The sequence below is a fragment of the Scardinius erythrophthalmus genome, assembly GCF_964197995.2.
Source record: "Scardinius erythrophthalmus genome assembly, chromosome: 22".
NCBI lineage: Eukaryota > Metazoa > Chordata > Actinopteri > Cypriniformes > Leuciscidae > Scardinius > Scardinius erythrophthalmus.
The window spans coordinates 27,265,022-27,279,098 of NC_138242.1; the positions used below are offsets into that span (position 1 = coordinate 27,265,022).

Sequence of the window (14,077 nt, forward strand, 5' to 3'; positions counted from 1 at the left end):
TGACACCATTAAACCCATTGAGCACACTGAAAATATTAATCCGATCTACATCAAGACTTGGTTTGAATCTACATTTTATTTAATTTGTTTTATTATGTAAAGACAAGAGGCCCATAAAATCCAAATATAACATTTTTCCTAATCAAATTTGGTCTTTTTTTCCATTTCAGGCTGAGATGTTTGGTGAAACAGTTGGAGAGAGGTGAAGCTTCTGTTGTGGACCTGAAGAAAAACCTAGAATATGCTGCATCCGTTTTGGAGTCTGTCTATATTGAAGAGACGAGGTATGCGCAACTCTGACACACACATTGTGAATATCATCACATGTTAAATCATCACATTTGGGGTCAGATGTCAGGAGTCAGAGGTGTATCTCGTTCCTAGAGTGTGTTAGATAGTTTAATCCCTAAAGCTTCTCTTAAACCCCTATGCTGCTTTAACATAAAGATAGAAAAGGGATTGCAGTTATGTAATGCTGTCTTCTCGCTGCAATGAGGGTTCCAGTATTTAATGTGTTTTGTTTCAGTTGTTTAGAAAGAAATTGAAAATCTGGCCACCATCTGAGAAGGAAATGTGCCATGTTTCAAATTAAAGAGAAAATTCTAGATTTAGGACCATTTTGCAGAATGTACATGTTTTTGTTGTTGTTGATTGTTGCTTTCTATGCAATTGCAATGAATGGGGCTTTCAGACTTCAAAAAGGATGTAAAACACCATAAAAGTATCTTTCTTTTTTTTCTTTTCATGGAACAAATGGATTCTGTTCACAAAACCAGTTTAAATGATTCAGTCGTGAGTCTGACTGATGGGTTCTAATGATCAACTCACTGACTCAAAAAACAAATCATAGTAAATCTTAAACACAGATCAAACATGACATAACCCTGACCATTGAGGTCAAAATTATGAAATACTGAGTCATATTTATGAGATAAAAAAGTGAAATTATGACAAAAACTAAATTATTACATGACTCATAATTATGAGAAATTTTAAATTATTACTATAACTATTAACTATTTCAATATTACTTTTTATATTACAATTATGACTTCATCTCATAATTTTGGCTTTGTGTCATAATTATGAGTCAATGTAATAATATGCATTTTATCTTATAATTATTACTTTTTATATCATAGCTATCATTTTCCAAATCATGATTTTTTTAACATGGCAGAAATGGGCTTCCATATGTAAGTTGCGTTTAGGTGATCAGATATGTTAGTTTGTATTTCTTTGTCTTTGAAGTGGAATTGTATATTTTTATCCATCACTTTTGCTCACAGGCGTTTTGGCTGAAATTTCATCTGACGTGATCGGAAGTGACATGACTTACCCAAGTGTCTTCAGACAGCAATCGTGTCTTATGTTTGTGTGTGTGTGTGTGTGTGTGTTTCTGCAGGCGGTTGGTGGATACAGAAGATGAGCTCAGTGACATCCAGTCCGACTCGGTTCCCTCAGAAGTGCGTGATTGGTTGGCATCAACTTTCACACGTCAGATGGGGCTGATGTTAAGACGGTCGGAGGAGAAGCCGCGATTTCGTAGCATTGTGCACGCGGTGCAAGCTGGGATATTTGTAGAAAGGTTTGTATGAGGTTTTCCAAGGCTACCAGTATAAAGTAAACCAATTTAAACCCCATATACTTTCAAAGAACTGATCCAGAGCTGATACATTTTAAACAGGGACTGACTGGCTGGATCGATTGATCTGGACTGACCTGTGACCCTGCTGTGCATTTCCTATCTTGTGTTATATTTCCAGCACGACATGCTCCTAAAATATTAATGTTAAAGGTCATCTGGAGTGAAACAAGGGATTTTCCTCCGTTTTTTCACTTCCCAGAGGCTCTCACACATTGACAGAAGTGTGTTATCTCTTTCTGACAGGATGTACCGACGGACCTCCAACATGGTGGGGCTGAGCTATCCGCCCAGCGTGATCACGGCCTTGAAGGTAATGAAGCGGCCGAATCAGATTCGAGGTTGTGCCCTCAAATGCACATATGCACAAACACACGCATAACCTGGTCACAGCATGAATGCGAAACATGTGAATGCGACACGTTTTGAATGCACAATAGCCTACGAGAGAAACAACAAGGCAAAGGTTTGTGTCCAGGCAAACAGCCCTGTTTAATCAACCGAAGTGAACAATTGATCTGTCCCTCGGCCAGCTGGGTTACCTGGCGCACACACACACGCGGTTTGGACAGGACAGAGAGAGTTTAGACAGTTTTTTGTTATATTCAGATAGTTGTCTAATAGGATGCTGTATATGTGGACAACACGGATTTCATTTCCTTTTGACACAAAAAATCACGAAACATTTAAATTACTGTGGAAAAATAAATATCATACATTATTGTGGATAGTCAGTAAGATGTTTTTGTAAAAAAATGTGTACTTCTATTCATCAAGGACGCATTGAATTCATCAAAAGTTACAATAAAGTCTTTTATAATGTTACAAAATGTTTCTACTTCAAATAAATGTATCTTTGAACCTTCTCTTCATCAAAGAATCTTGATTGAAAAAAAGATCACTGTTTCCACAAAAACATCACGAAGCGAATTTCAACATTGATAACAGTAAGAAATGAGCAGCAAATCAGCATATTAGAATGATTTCTGAAGGATCATGTGACACTGAAGACTGGAGTAATGATGCTGAAAATTCAGCTTTGCATCACAGGAATAAATTATATTTTAAAATGTATTAAAATAGAAAGGAGTTATTTTACAATATTACTGTATTTAAGTAAATGTAGCCTTGGTGAGCATAAGAGAGACTTCTTTCAAAAACATTTATAACATCTTACCAACCCCAAACTTTTGAATGCTAGTGTATTAGGCAAAATGCAAGAGCAAATTCAAAATATTCCACTTTACTACTTTTCTCCACATGAAATTATAGTCCAGTATATACAGTAAATCCAGCAAACTGCTGTTATTCAATCAAGAATGCCATTTCAGAGCTGTTATCTGCTGCATCTGTTCTCCTATCAGCTTCTCACATATATCACAATTTGTGGCAGAACAGTCGTTTCAGTAATAAGTCTACAATCTTTTAAAAATATTATTTTGTTCTGTCGCCTATTGTGATTCAAAAATTCCTGCTGTCTTCTAAGGCTGTGTTCAGAATAGCAAATACCCCTGCAGTTTGTAGTATTACACTATGCTGTGAACAGTACAGTATGCAGAATTGTATTGTCAATGGTAAAAAATATACATTTGAAATGAAAAAATTAAGTGCCCCTATTATTCTATTTTAAACGTTCCAAATTTTGTTTGGGGGTCTGCTACAGTACGTTTATATGCATCCAATGTCCAAAAAACACTTTTTTTCTAATAATATTCATTGAAGGATCACCTCTTTTTTCACCGTGTCTGAAATGGTTTAATAATGTATTCAGTCTCTCTAAACTCCTCCTTTCTGAGAGCTTCCTCTTCTCTGATTGATCAGATAACCCAGTCTGTTGTGATTGGTCTACAGATTACAGCGTGTGTTGGAAACGAAACCCTCATTAGCATATCTGAATTTCAGCTCCGGAGGCTTCCTCGGCGCTTGCTACATAGTGCTACGAACAGTAACAATGTATCAAATCCAGTGCGAGTCCTCATTCTTTGGAATATGGAAATATGGCGCAGAAAACAGTGCCTTCTCGACATGTTGACAACATGACATGCTTCTACAACATGTTGCTTCTCAGCTAAAACTACAGTGTTTGAGGACGGGTCAAAGTACTAAGCACTAAATGAAGACCATAGGCTGGCATTATGCAAATTTGTTGCAAAGCTACGTAGATTTGTTATGGAAGTGAGACGGGATTTGCTGACGACTCGTTTTGGCATTTCAGAATCGATTCTTTCTTTTAGGATACAGTAACTTTATTTGTCATGCACTTTGATATATTTGATTTACAGTATATTACACACTGCATGAAAGGTAACATTCAAAAGAGAATAATAGGGGCTCTTAAAGGTTGTATCAGCGATTTCAGGCCCAAACATAAATGATCACATTCATCTAATCTTTCCTAACGATCCGCTAGCTGCCCGCCCCATAAGCAGGTCGTCAAAAAAACGCGTCTCTGTAGGCAGCCTAGGCTCTGAGATCTGCACACAAAAACAGTTGGTTTCACCAACCACTCAAAACCAAAACAAATAGTGTTCCAACCAATCAGCGACAGGGGAGGGTATTGTGAGGTTTATGCGTGCAGCCGTCATAGGCAGCCGTGCACAAGCGCAAAACCTCACAACACCCACCCCTGTACAACCTTTAAATGAAATAATACAATTTTTGTTGTGATGCATGTAAAGCTAGGGCTAAACATCTAGATTTTTAGATCACCCAGCATTTGTAAACATTCAAACCCATTTAAATTCCACATGCAACATGACACAGAACCTTTTTCTGAGGTGTGTGGATAAAAGTCAAATGAACTGAATAATGTGGTGTCCTAGTGGTGAAGCCTCTAGGCTGGTTTCACAAAGGGCAGAGGTTCAAACTTTAGAAATGGAATAGAGATCTCCTGCAGTCCCCTATAAGTCTAATGCCCTTAAGCAAGTCGGATTGCTTTATCTGCAAGTACTGTAAGTGTCTGCTAAGTGACTAATTAACAGAATACTAATACAGATGTTCTTGTCAAACAATAGCAGAAAGCTGCTGGCTCTGTCCACCTAATCTTTATAGAAAATGAAGATAATAAGCTGAAACTAATTAGGCTTCGTTTTATATAAAGAGTTTTTAATCCTTGCGAGACCTCTTGCTTTGTCCAGCCCTCATTTATAAAGATGTGTAGAATCATTGTAGGTATTGATATGCTAATTTAGTGCTCAAGAAACATCAGGTATAAAAAAAAAAAAAAATTCACTGATCCCATACTTTTGAATGCTAAGTGAATGTTGTAAAAATGATATTTTTTTAATATCTTGAATTACTCACTTACATCACTGTAAGTCATCAGAAAAAGGTTGGATAAGAACATTTTTTAAAATAGCTTTTAAAATAGAATCAAATACGCATACGAGTGTTTTATAAATGAGGCATCAGGTTTTTACTGGATGTCCTGGTAGCTTCGCAGCAGGATTTTGGCCTCTCTCTCTCTTAATCTAACAGCAGTCAGTAGATCTGCATATATATCGCCGCACATAGCCTGAAGCTATGGAAAGCTCTGAGCCGTGACTGAGACAGAGTGCAGGACAAATATTCCAATCTTAGGATGTGAATATTTAATGTAGCATTTTGCAAATGTTCATTGCAACCAACTAATCAAACCTACATATAACTTTCTTTGAAAGTGATGAGAAGAAATAACAGAGGGTCAAACTCAGAGTGGATGGGAGAGAGAGAGAGAGAGAAAAATCGAGAACGCAGTTTAATGGATAAACCACAGGCGGCCATAATGTGGACCAAATCTCCTGAACTATTATTGGTTCATTTCATGACTCAGGATTGAAGTATAGAATGATAGAATCACACATCATTCATCATAGACCCTGTTTATAAGGGAGGTGAAAGTAATTTATACGTTATAAAAAAAAAAGAGATGAGGTTGGTATTACTAGGCTACATTATGCAAAAGCAGCAATTTGTAAGACTCTGGGACTGTGAACATCTTATCACGTTTATAGGCATCATAAAATGAAGTCTCAGAAGTTGCTTTTACATAGCTCAGAAGATGCATAGAGATCTCATTTATGATTTTTCTTTCCTCGTTATCCACGATTATATATACTACCATTCAAAAGTTTGGAGTCTGTACGATTTTTTTTTTTTCTTGAATGAAACTTTTATTCAGAAATGACGAATTAAATTAATCAAAAGTGACATTTATAATGTAACAAAATATTTCTATTTCAAATAAATGCTTTTTCTTGAGCACCAAATCGGCATATTAGAATGATTTCTGAAGGATCATGAAGTAATGATGCTGCGAATTCAGCTTTCAGAGGAATACATGACATTTTAAAATATGCTCACGCTATGTTATTTTAAATTGTAATAATATTTCACAATATTACTGTTTTTTAATCAACCAAATGCAGCCTTATGAGCATAAGAGACTTCTTTTAAAAACATTAATGAATCTTAGACCTCAAGAGTTTTTGAGCAATAGTGTATTTCATGTTTAAAAAGTTGATTGTATTGATATGATAGTAATGGTAAAGATATTAATACACTGACTGATCTGTCTGTTTTGTTGTTGGTCTAGCATGTGGACACGTGGTCGTTTGACGTCTTCTCACTGAATGATGCCAGTTCAGATCATTCACTGAAATTTATTTTTTATGAACTTCTGACCAGATATGATTTAATCAATCGCTTTAAGGTAAGATGCTCTCTCTTTTGTTTTCATTATAAGACCAAAAGTTCAAGATTTCAAACCGTAAAACTTTATCTCAGAGTGGTTTCCTTTGTAATATCATGGTATTGATGATCTAAGTATTAAGCATATAATAATAAGGTAATGTGAAAGATTAATGTATTTTTACATTTACCATCATTTACCATCTCTTTTGAAATCACATTTACAGCATGTTTGAATTTAACCATCATAAGGACATTTCATAGCAAAGGAACCAAAAATCCAGAGGATCATCTGTTATTCTAAAGTCACCATGAAATCAAAATTGACAATTCTAATTTTTTAATGAATTTTTGCATGAATTTATCCGTGCACATCATTATTTTTTTAATTCATGTGCCCTCGTAATCTTTAATCAAAATACCCCTTCCTCTTGAAACGACATCTCTTCTCTTCTCTGATGACTAGCGTGAGGGCGGGGCAACCTGTCACTCACATGAGATCGACCAATAGCAAACCACAACCATCCAACAATCCAATTAATTCCTGATTGACAAAAACAAGTCTCGCCCCTAAATTTTTTCTTGTTTGAGAAGTAGTTTCACTTAGAAATACGAGAGAATAGGGAGGAATAGACTCAAAACTTCTGTTTCATGCTGATTTTAAGGCCTTTTTGTGCATCTCCTCAGATCCCTGTTTCTGCTCTGGTGTCTTTTGTGGAGGCCTTGGAGGTGGGCTACAGCAAACACAGAAACCCATACCATAACCTAATCCACGCCGCCGACGTTACCCAGACAGTGCATTACCTTCTGCTCAAGACCGGCATGGTTGTAAGTCCAGAATTGCAGTCTCCTATGCTGTATGAATTTAATCAACAGTCCTGCCATCGGGATTTGTGTATCTTTACGTGTACTTGGGTAAAATAATCATGTACATCGAGTCCCCTCGGTTGTTTATTATTATTATTTCTACTGAACTGAGCTGTTGAAGTATGTTTTATTAAGCCTGACACTGCACTTGAGGTATTTATTGAGGTTGGGGCCCTCAGAACGGTCCGTTCTCACTTCATGATGGCGCTCATATACCAATCGATAGGAAGTTAATCTCCCTCGACGCCTCAAAACACACTCCTGTCACTCCCGCAGCGGGCTCATTAACCTCTCCATGATGTGTGGACTTCACACTGGCGTTCTGACAAATTATTTGCCCCCTAGCATTTACACCACTGATGATTTCTTTTTGTTATTCTGGCTCTTTGGTGATTTAGTTCTAATACAAGATAATGTTATGCACAGAAGAATATATGTGCAGAAGAATAAAGAACTAATATAATTTAATTTCCTGTATGCTTATCTTCAGTTCAGCAGAATTATATTATTATTTATAGAAGAATACGGAATGGGGCTTTAAACTGTCTGATAACGAAGTGGGTTTTTTTATTTTTCTGAAGAAAGTTGAACACAAAAGGTGTTTGGAGTGGTTTTTGCCTTGGTGTGTGATTGTTAGGGTGGTCGCTAGGCACAAAAACATCTTTCTATTGAGTTGTCTTCAAAGTCTGCACTTTAAAACAAACACAGCCAGTGTAGTTTCATTCATGAACAAATGACTCTTTTGAGCTGTTCTATTTAGTGAATCAAAAATGTATAGGGTGACCAGTGCAGTCTGATTCCTGAACGTATGATTCTTTTGAGCCAGTCCTTTTTACTGAATCAAAAATGTATAGGGTGACCATTGTAGTCTGATTCCTGAACTTATGACTCTTTTGAGCTAGTCCTTTTTAGTGAATCAAAAATGTATAGGGTGACCAGTGTAGTCGGATTCCTGAACGTATGATTCTTTTGAGCCAGTCCTTTTTAGTGAATCAAAAATGTATAGGGTGACCATTGTAGTCTGATTCCTGAACTTATGACTCTTTTGAGCCAGTCCTTTTTAGTGAATCGAAAATGTATAGGGTGACCAGTGTAGTCGGATTCCTGAACTTATGACTCTTTTGAGCCAGTCCTTTTTACTGAATCAAAAATGTATAGGGTGACCAGTGTAGTCGGATTCCTGAACTTATGACTCTTTTGAGCCAGTCCTTTTTAGTGAATCAAAAATGTATAGTGTTACCAGTGTAGTCTTATTCCTGAACATATGACTCTTTTGAGCCAGTCCTTTTTAGTGAATCAAAAATGTATAGGGTGACCAGTGCAGTCTGATTCCTGAACTTATGACTCTTTTGAGCCAGTCCTTTTTAGTGAATCAAAAATGTATAGGGTGACCATTGTAGTCTGATTCCTGAACTTATGACTCTTTTGAGCCAGTCCTTTTTAGTGAATCAAAAATGTATTGGGTGACCAGTGTAGTCTGATTCCTGAGCATATGACTCTTTTGAGCCAGTCCTTTTTAGTGAATCAAAAATGTATAGGGTGACCATTGTAGTCTGATTCCTGAACTTATGACTCTTTTGAGCCAGTCCTTTTTAGTGAATCAAAAATGTATTGGGTGACCAGTGTAGTCTGATTCCTGAGCATATGACTCTTTTGAGCCAGTCCTTTTTAGTGAATCAAAAATGTATTGGGTGACCAGTGTAGTCTGATTCCTGAGCATATGACTCTTTTGAGCCAGTCCTTTTTAGTGAATCAAAAATGTATAGGGTGACCATTGTAGTCTGATTCCTGAACTTATGACTCTTTTGAGCCAGTCCTTTTTAGTGAATCAAAAATGTATTGGGTGACCAGTGTAGTCTGATTCCTGAGCATATGACTCTTTTGAGCCAGTCCTTTTTAGTGAATCAAAAATGTATTGGGTGACCAGTGTAGTCTGATTCCTGAGCATATGACTCTTTTGAGCCAGTCCTTTTAAGTGAATCAAAAATGTATAGGGCGACCATTGTAGTCTGATTCCTGAACTTATGACTCTTTTGAACCAGTCCTTTTTAGTGAATCAAGAATATACAGGGCAAGCAGTGGAGTCTGATTCCGACTCTTACGACTTTTAATGAATAGTTCATAAAGACGAGTTACTGATTTGAATCAGTCTCAAATACTATCCTGTACGTTATGGACATTATAGCGGAAATGTATCCAGAAGAATCGTAATCGAATCAAGCTTGTGAATCAGATTCAATTTTCTTGTTTCTTCAGCATTTTTCTTGTTATTTCCCTTCTTCCAGAATTGGTTAACTGAGTTAGAGATCTTCGCTATGCTGTTTGCCGCGGCTGTGCACGATTACGAACACACTGGCACTACCAACAACTTCCACATACAGACCCGGTATTATTGAAAGTAAACTCCAGTATCATTCACTTCAGCAGGCCCAATACATCAGTGGCCTTGAACATACCTTGTGTTTTACAGATCCGACGCAGCCATCCTATACAATGACCGTGCCGTACAGGAAAACCACCACGTGAGCGCTGCATATCGCCTCCTGCAGGAAGACGATGAAATGAACATCCTCTACAATTTGTCGAAAGATGACTGGAGGTTAGAAACGTTTGGCAAACCTCAAATAATCTAAATCAGTAATCTTGCTTGAGGAGAACATTTTTAAGTTCCACATGAACTTATTTTCTAGTTCAGGTGCTTTTATTGCAGGAGTTTTCAAACGAGTTTTTTTTTATATTAAAATATACTTTAAATGTATATTTAAATATATGAATATAATAGACTATGTAAAATGTGTAAAAAAAATCAGATTTTTGTGTATTTTTGGCTAGTAGAGCACTTTTAGATGTATAAGGGAAGAAAAAAAACATAAAACTATGACTGTCAGTAGAATAAAATAGTTATTAATCTCATTATTTCTAACCAGGATGTTAAAAGCAGAATGAAAACATTTTTGGTGTTTTTTTTTTAACACTATTTTCCTCTTTTTCATGGGACCCTCTGGGAGACCCCAGTTTGAAAACCCCTGCTTTTTAAAACCTATAATAACTAATACCTAACTAATATGCCTACATGAAAAACCTATATTGCATAAAATGCAGTAAATGCACGTGAAAATTATTGTATGACTGAAATTAAATATATAATCTGTCCTGTGCCAGATTATGGTCAAATATGTTTGAGTGTACAATGTATATCAAATCAAAATATATTTATTCATATATAATCAAAATATTAAATCAAATCAAAAACCATGTACATCAAAACTGGTTCTTGATAAGACGAGAGTTCTTTACTGAATGTAAAGTATTACTTCAAACTTTTCTTTCTCTCAGAGAGTTGAGGGCCCTGGTGGTCGAGATGGTCCTGGCCACCGACATGTCCTGTCACTTCCAGCAGATTAAAGCCATGAAGAACTTCCTCCAGCAGCCAGAAGCGTAAGTGCGGTCACACACATCAGGGTAACGAGGAGGAAGATAATCACACACTGTTCATTCGAAAACATTTCTGCATCTACAGATATTCATATCCACATAATGAGAGGTTGGACAGAGTGTTTATAACAGCTCTGAGGGGCTGAACATCTCTGTCCTCTGCAGGATTGATAAACCCAAGGCCTTATCCCTGTTACTGCACACCGCTGACATCAGCCACCCTGCCAAAAACTGGAACATGCACCACCGCTGGACCACCTCACTGCTGGAGGAGTTCTTCAGACAGGTCAGTGTCCCGACATCTTGGGATTTCAGTGTAACGTCTTATATTGTAATTATATAAGCATATACGTCTTATCAAACTTATTCTGGGTCATATTGAACACCCCCCACCCCCCAAAATGTTTTAAATAATAATAATAATAAAAAAAAAAAATATATATAATATGCTTATACAATATTAATTAATAATTGAACAAATTAACAATTAAATAATTATATAGTCATTCAAATATGAATAACTTAAATTATTAAGTTTATTAATAATAAATAATTACTTAATGAATGAATGAATTAATAATAATTGATTCCACTCCTCCAATTTTGCTACCATATATATATATATTTAATTGATTTAATATATATATATATATATATATATATATATATATATTAAATCAATTAAATATAAAATTAAGATATTAAAGATTAATTTAACTAAAATGTTAAGTATTTATACATATGGTGTAATTTGTTTTACTTCATAATGCATGCTTATTTTAATAATAGAAATGTGTCCAGGATAATTTTATCACTGTAACAGTGTGATGAGAATTTTATTTATTTATTTATTGCATTTAGGTAATTAGAATTTGAGGACAAAATGCCCGTAATTATCTTAAAACTACTGTGAACATGCAAAAAAAAAAATCTTCCTTTTCTTTTTGATTTGACAAGACTAAATGCTGAATAATGTATACAAAAAGCTACAAAGTAAATGCCTCAAACAAAAGTGATCTGAATTTAATTTACCGCAAATCCATCCTAGTTCTTCCTAGAAAGTGCTCTTCATTGCAGCAGACCAATACCTTGTAAACACAGCTTTGTTTCCCAGTGGGCCTATAAAAACCCTGTGCACCCCGACTCCCGGAAATTGTGTTCACAATCAGACTGGAGATTGAGCTTTTGAGTAAGCTCTTGCTATTTTTGTGTGCAATATGCATCGTGAATGGCCTGTGGGCGTGCTGTCTGAAGCTGAGAGCAGTGTCCCGTAGACATCTTTATAGTTCTTCAATCATACAGTGAGCATTTTCTCTCTCTCTCTCTCTCTCTCTCTCTCTCTCTCTCTCTCTCTCTCTCTCTCTCTCTCTCTCTCTCTCTCTCTCTCTCTCTCTCTCTCTCTCTCTCTCTCTCTCTCTCTCTCTCTCTCTCTCTCTCTCTCTCTCTCTCTCTCTCTCTCTCTCTCTCTCTCTCTTGCTCTGTCATTTCATCGTCCATATTCCCATTCTGTGGTCATCAGCACTCTGATCTAATCTCAGATTGAGTCTTAATCTTATTTAGCATTCCAAGCCTGTAACGGCCACTGTAAAAATCCCATTAATCTCCTCTAAACATCCATTTCCCACATTCTAACCTCAACATTTGAATCTCGGCTGCTTCACTCCATTCCATCAGCTTTTTTTGCATCTCTATGAAGATCTAGAAAGTCATTCAGAGTTTTCTTTCTTGTTTGATTGAATATATAATGCAGTAGAGTTCAGTTTCCTTTGCTAAATAAAAAAACGGATCTAATTCTGATATTAACAGTGTGTTTTTCAGACATGATTATCTCTCCTATCGTGCCATACCAATTAACTTGCCATTGTCTGATTTGATATCTCACCGGTCCCATCTTGGTGTTCCTACAAGAGTGAAATTGAATCTATGATTTATTGATGTTTAGGCTAATAACTGATCAGTTCATTGCAGGTAAATCACCCCACAGAAATTATAATTGTAATTTCAGGGTTAGGATGAAATATCGCTCAGCGTTGCTCAAGGAAATTGGTGATGACCGTGAAAGGTGTGATTTGCAAAACATCCTGTGGAACGTAATTTGTTAAGAGCTTATTTTCTTTAGAGGTCATAGCTTTATTATTTGGCTTAAAGACAATCATAGCAAAGATAATTACAGCTATCGTTTCTCAGGATTATCTATGATATTTGCAAATGAAGTGTTATGGGCTGATTCAGAGGAATAATGAGAATGCAGCTGAGCTGAACACAAGGGATTCCAGTTGAATTGCAATGAACTAAAATCTTTATTTCATCTAGATTGGTCAGGTACTAAAGGAGTCATACCATGAGAAGTCTAATTTCTTGTCCTTTTGAAATAAAAGTCAATATACTATGTAAACAATATGTAAGCTTCAGAACTCAGAACTATTACCCACTTATTGTAATAACTATAATAAGTACATAGTATGTACATGCGGAACAGGAATAAAATAAAGTGCTACCAGAAATCTATTAAATAACCGCTTTCATAATCAGAAATGCTAACCTGTGCTGATTGGTCCTTGTGCTCTTCTACTTTATGTTACAGGGCGATAAGGAGGCAGAGCTTGGACTTTCTTTCTCTCCTTTATGTGACCGCAAGTCTACCATGGTGGCCCAGTCTCAGATCGGTGAGTGATCAGGCTTGTGTGTGAATTAATATGCTATGGTATGCCCTGTATTATAATGCTGTGTTTCACTTTTCTAACAGGTTTCATTGATTTCATTGTGGAGCCCACCTTCACTGTGCTGACAGAGATGATTGATAAAATAGTGACTCCGCTGATCGAAGAGGCCTCACCCTCTTCTGGCCTGGCCGTATTCAGGCGCTCCAGGTGAGGGCAATTGAATGACCGGCAACAGCGCTGCACTATTAAATTATTAAAGCTCCAATATTTAACTGACATTCAAAAGATTGGGGTCTGTATTTTTTATTTGTTTTTTAGCAAATGAATACTTTTTCTCTGCAAAGAAGCATTACATTTATAACAATTTCAAATAAATTATTCTTTTGAGCTTTCTATTCATCAAAGAATCTTGAAAAAATTATCTTGGTTTCCACAAAAATATTAAGCAGCAAATCATATTAGAATTATGCTGAAAATTCAGCTTTATCATCATAGGAATAAATTATATTTTATAAATATTTTCAAATATAAAACAGTTATTTTAAATTGTAAAAATATTTCACATTATTCCTGATTTTACTGTGTTTTTGATCTAATAAATGCAGCCTTGGTTAGCATATTTCAGTCTCCTTTCAAAAACATTATAAAATATTACCAACCCCAAACTTTTGAAAGCTTATGAAAATGATTTAAAATCATCCTTCAGTTTGTAGAAACAAGCAAAAGTCATGTGTACAGTAATTAACTTACAACAGAAGTCTATAGGGTGAGGTATTGCACACAATACACAGATAAAAAA

The 14,077-nt window shown here is 36.0% G+C and overlaps 1 protein-coding gene across 7 annotated transcripts in view; it reads left to right on the forward strand.

Moving 5' to 3' along the window:
- The window catches only part of pde1ca (phosphodiesterase 1C, calmodulin-dependent a), a 70,228-nt gene that overhangs the window by 44,083 nt on the left and 12,068 nt on the right, over window positions 1–14,077 (forward strand). For all 7 annotated transcript variants that reach the window (XM_081353377.1, XM_081353378.1, XM_081353380.1 and 4 more), the window contains 11 exons: window positions 171–284; window positions 1,406–1,588; window positions 1,892–1,958; window positions 6,219–6,335; window positions 7,001–7,141; window positions 9,466–9,566; window positions 9,651–9,779; window positions 10,517–10,618; window positions 10,781–10,901; window positions 13,200–13,281; window positions 13,362–13,485. In XM_081353377.1, coding sequence (XP_081209503.1) covers window positions 171–284; window positions 1,406–1,588; window positions 1,892–1,958; window positions 6,219–6,335; window positions 7,001–7,141; window positions 9,466–9,566; window positions 9,651–9,779; window positions 10,517–10,618; window positions 10,781–10,901; window positions 13,200–13,281; window positions 13,362–13,485 — 1,281 coding nt within the window. The remainder of the gene's footprint in view (window positions 1–170; window positions 285–1,405; window positions 1,589–1,891; window positions 1,959–6,218; window positions 6,336–7,000; window positions 7,142–9,465; window positions 9,567–9,650; window positions 9,780–10,516; window positions 10,619–10,780; window positions 10,902–13,199; window positions 13,282–13,361; window positions 13,486–14,077) is intronic.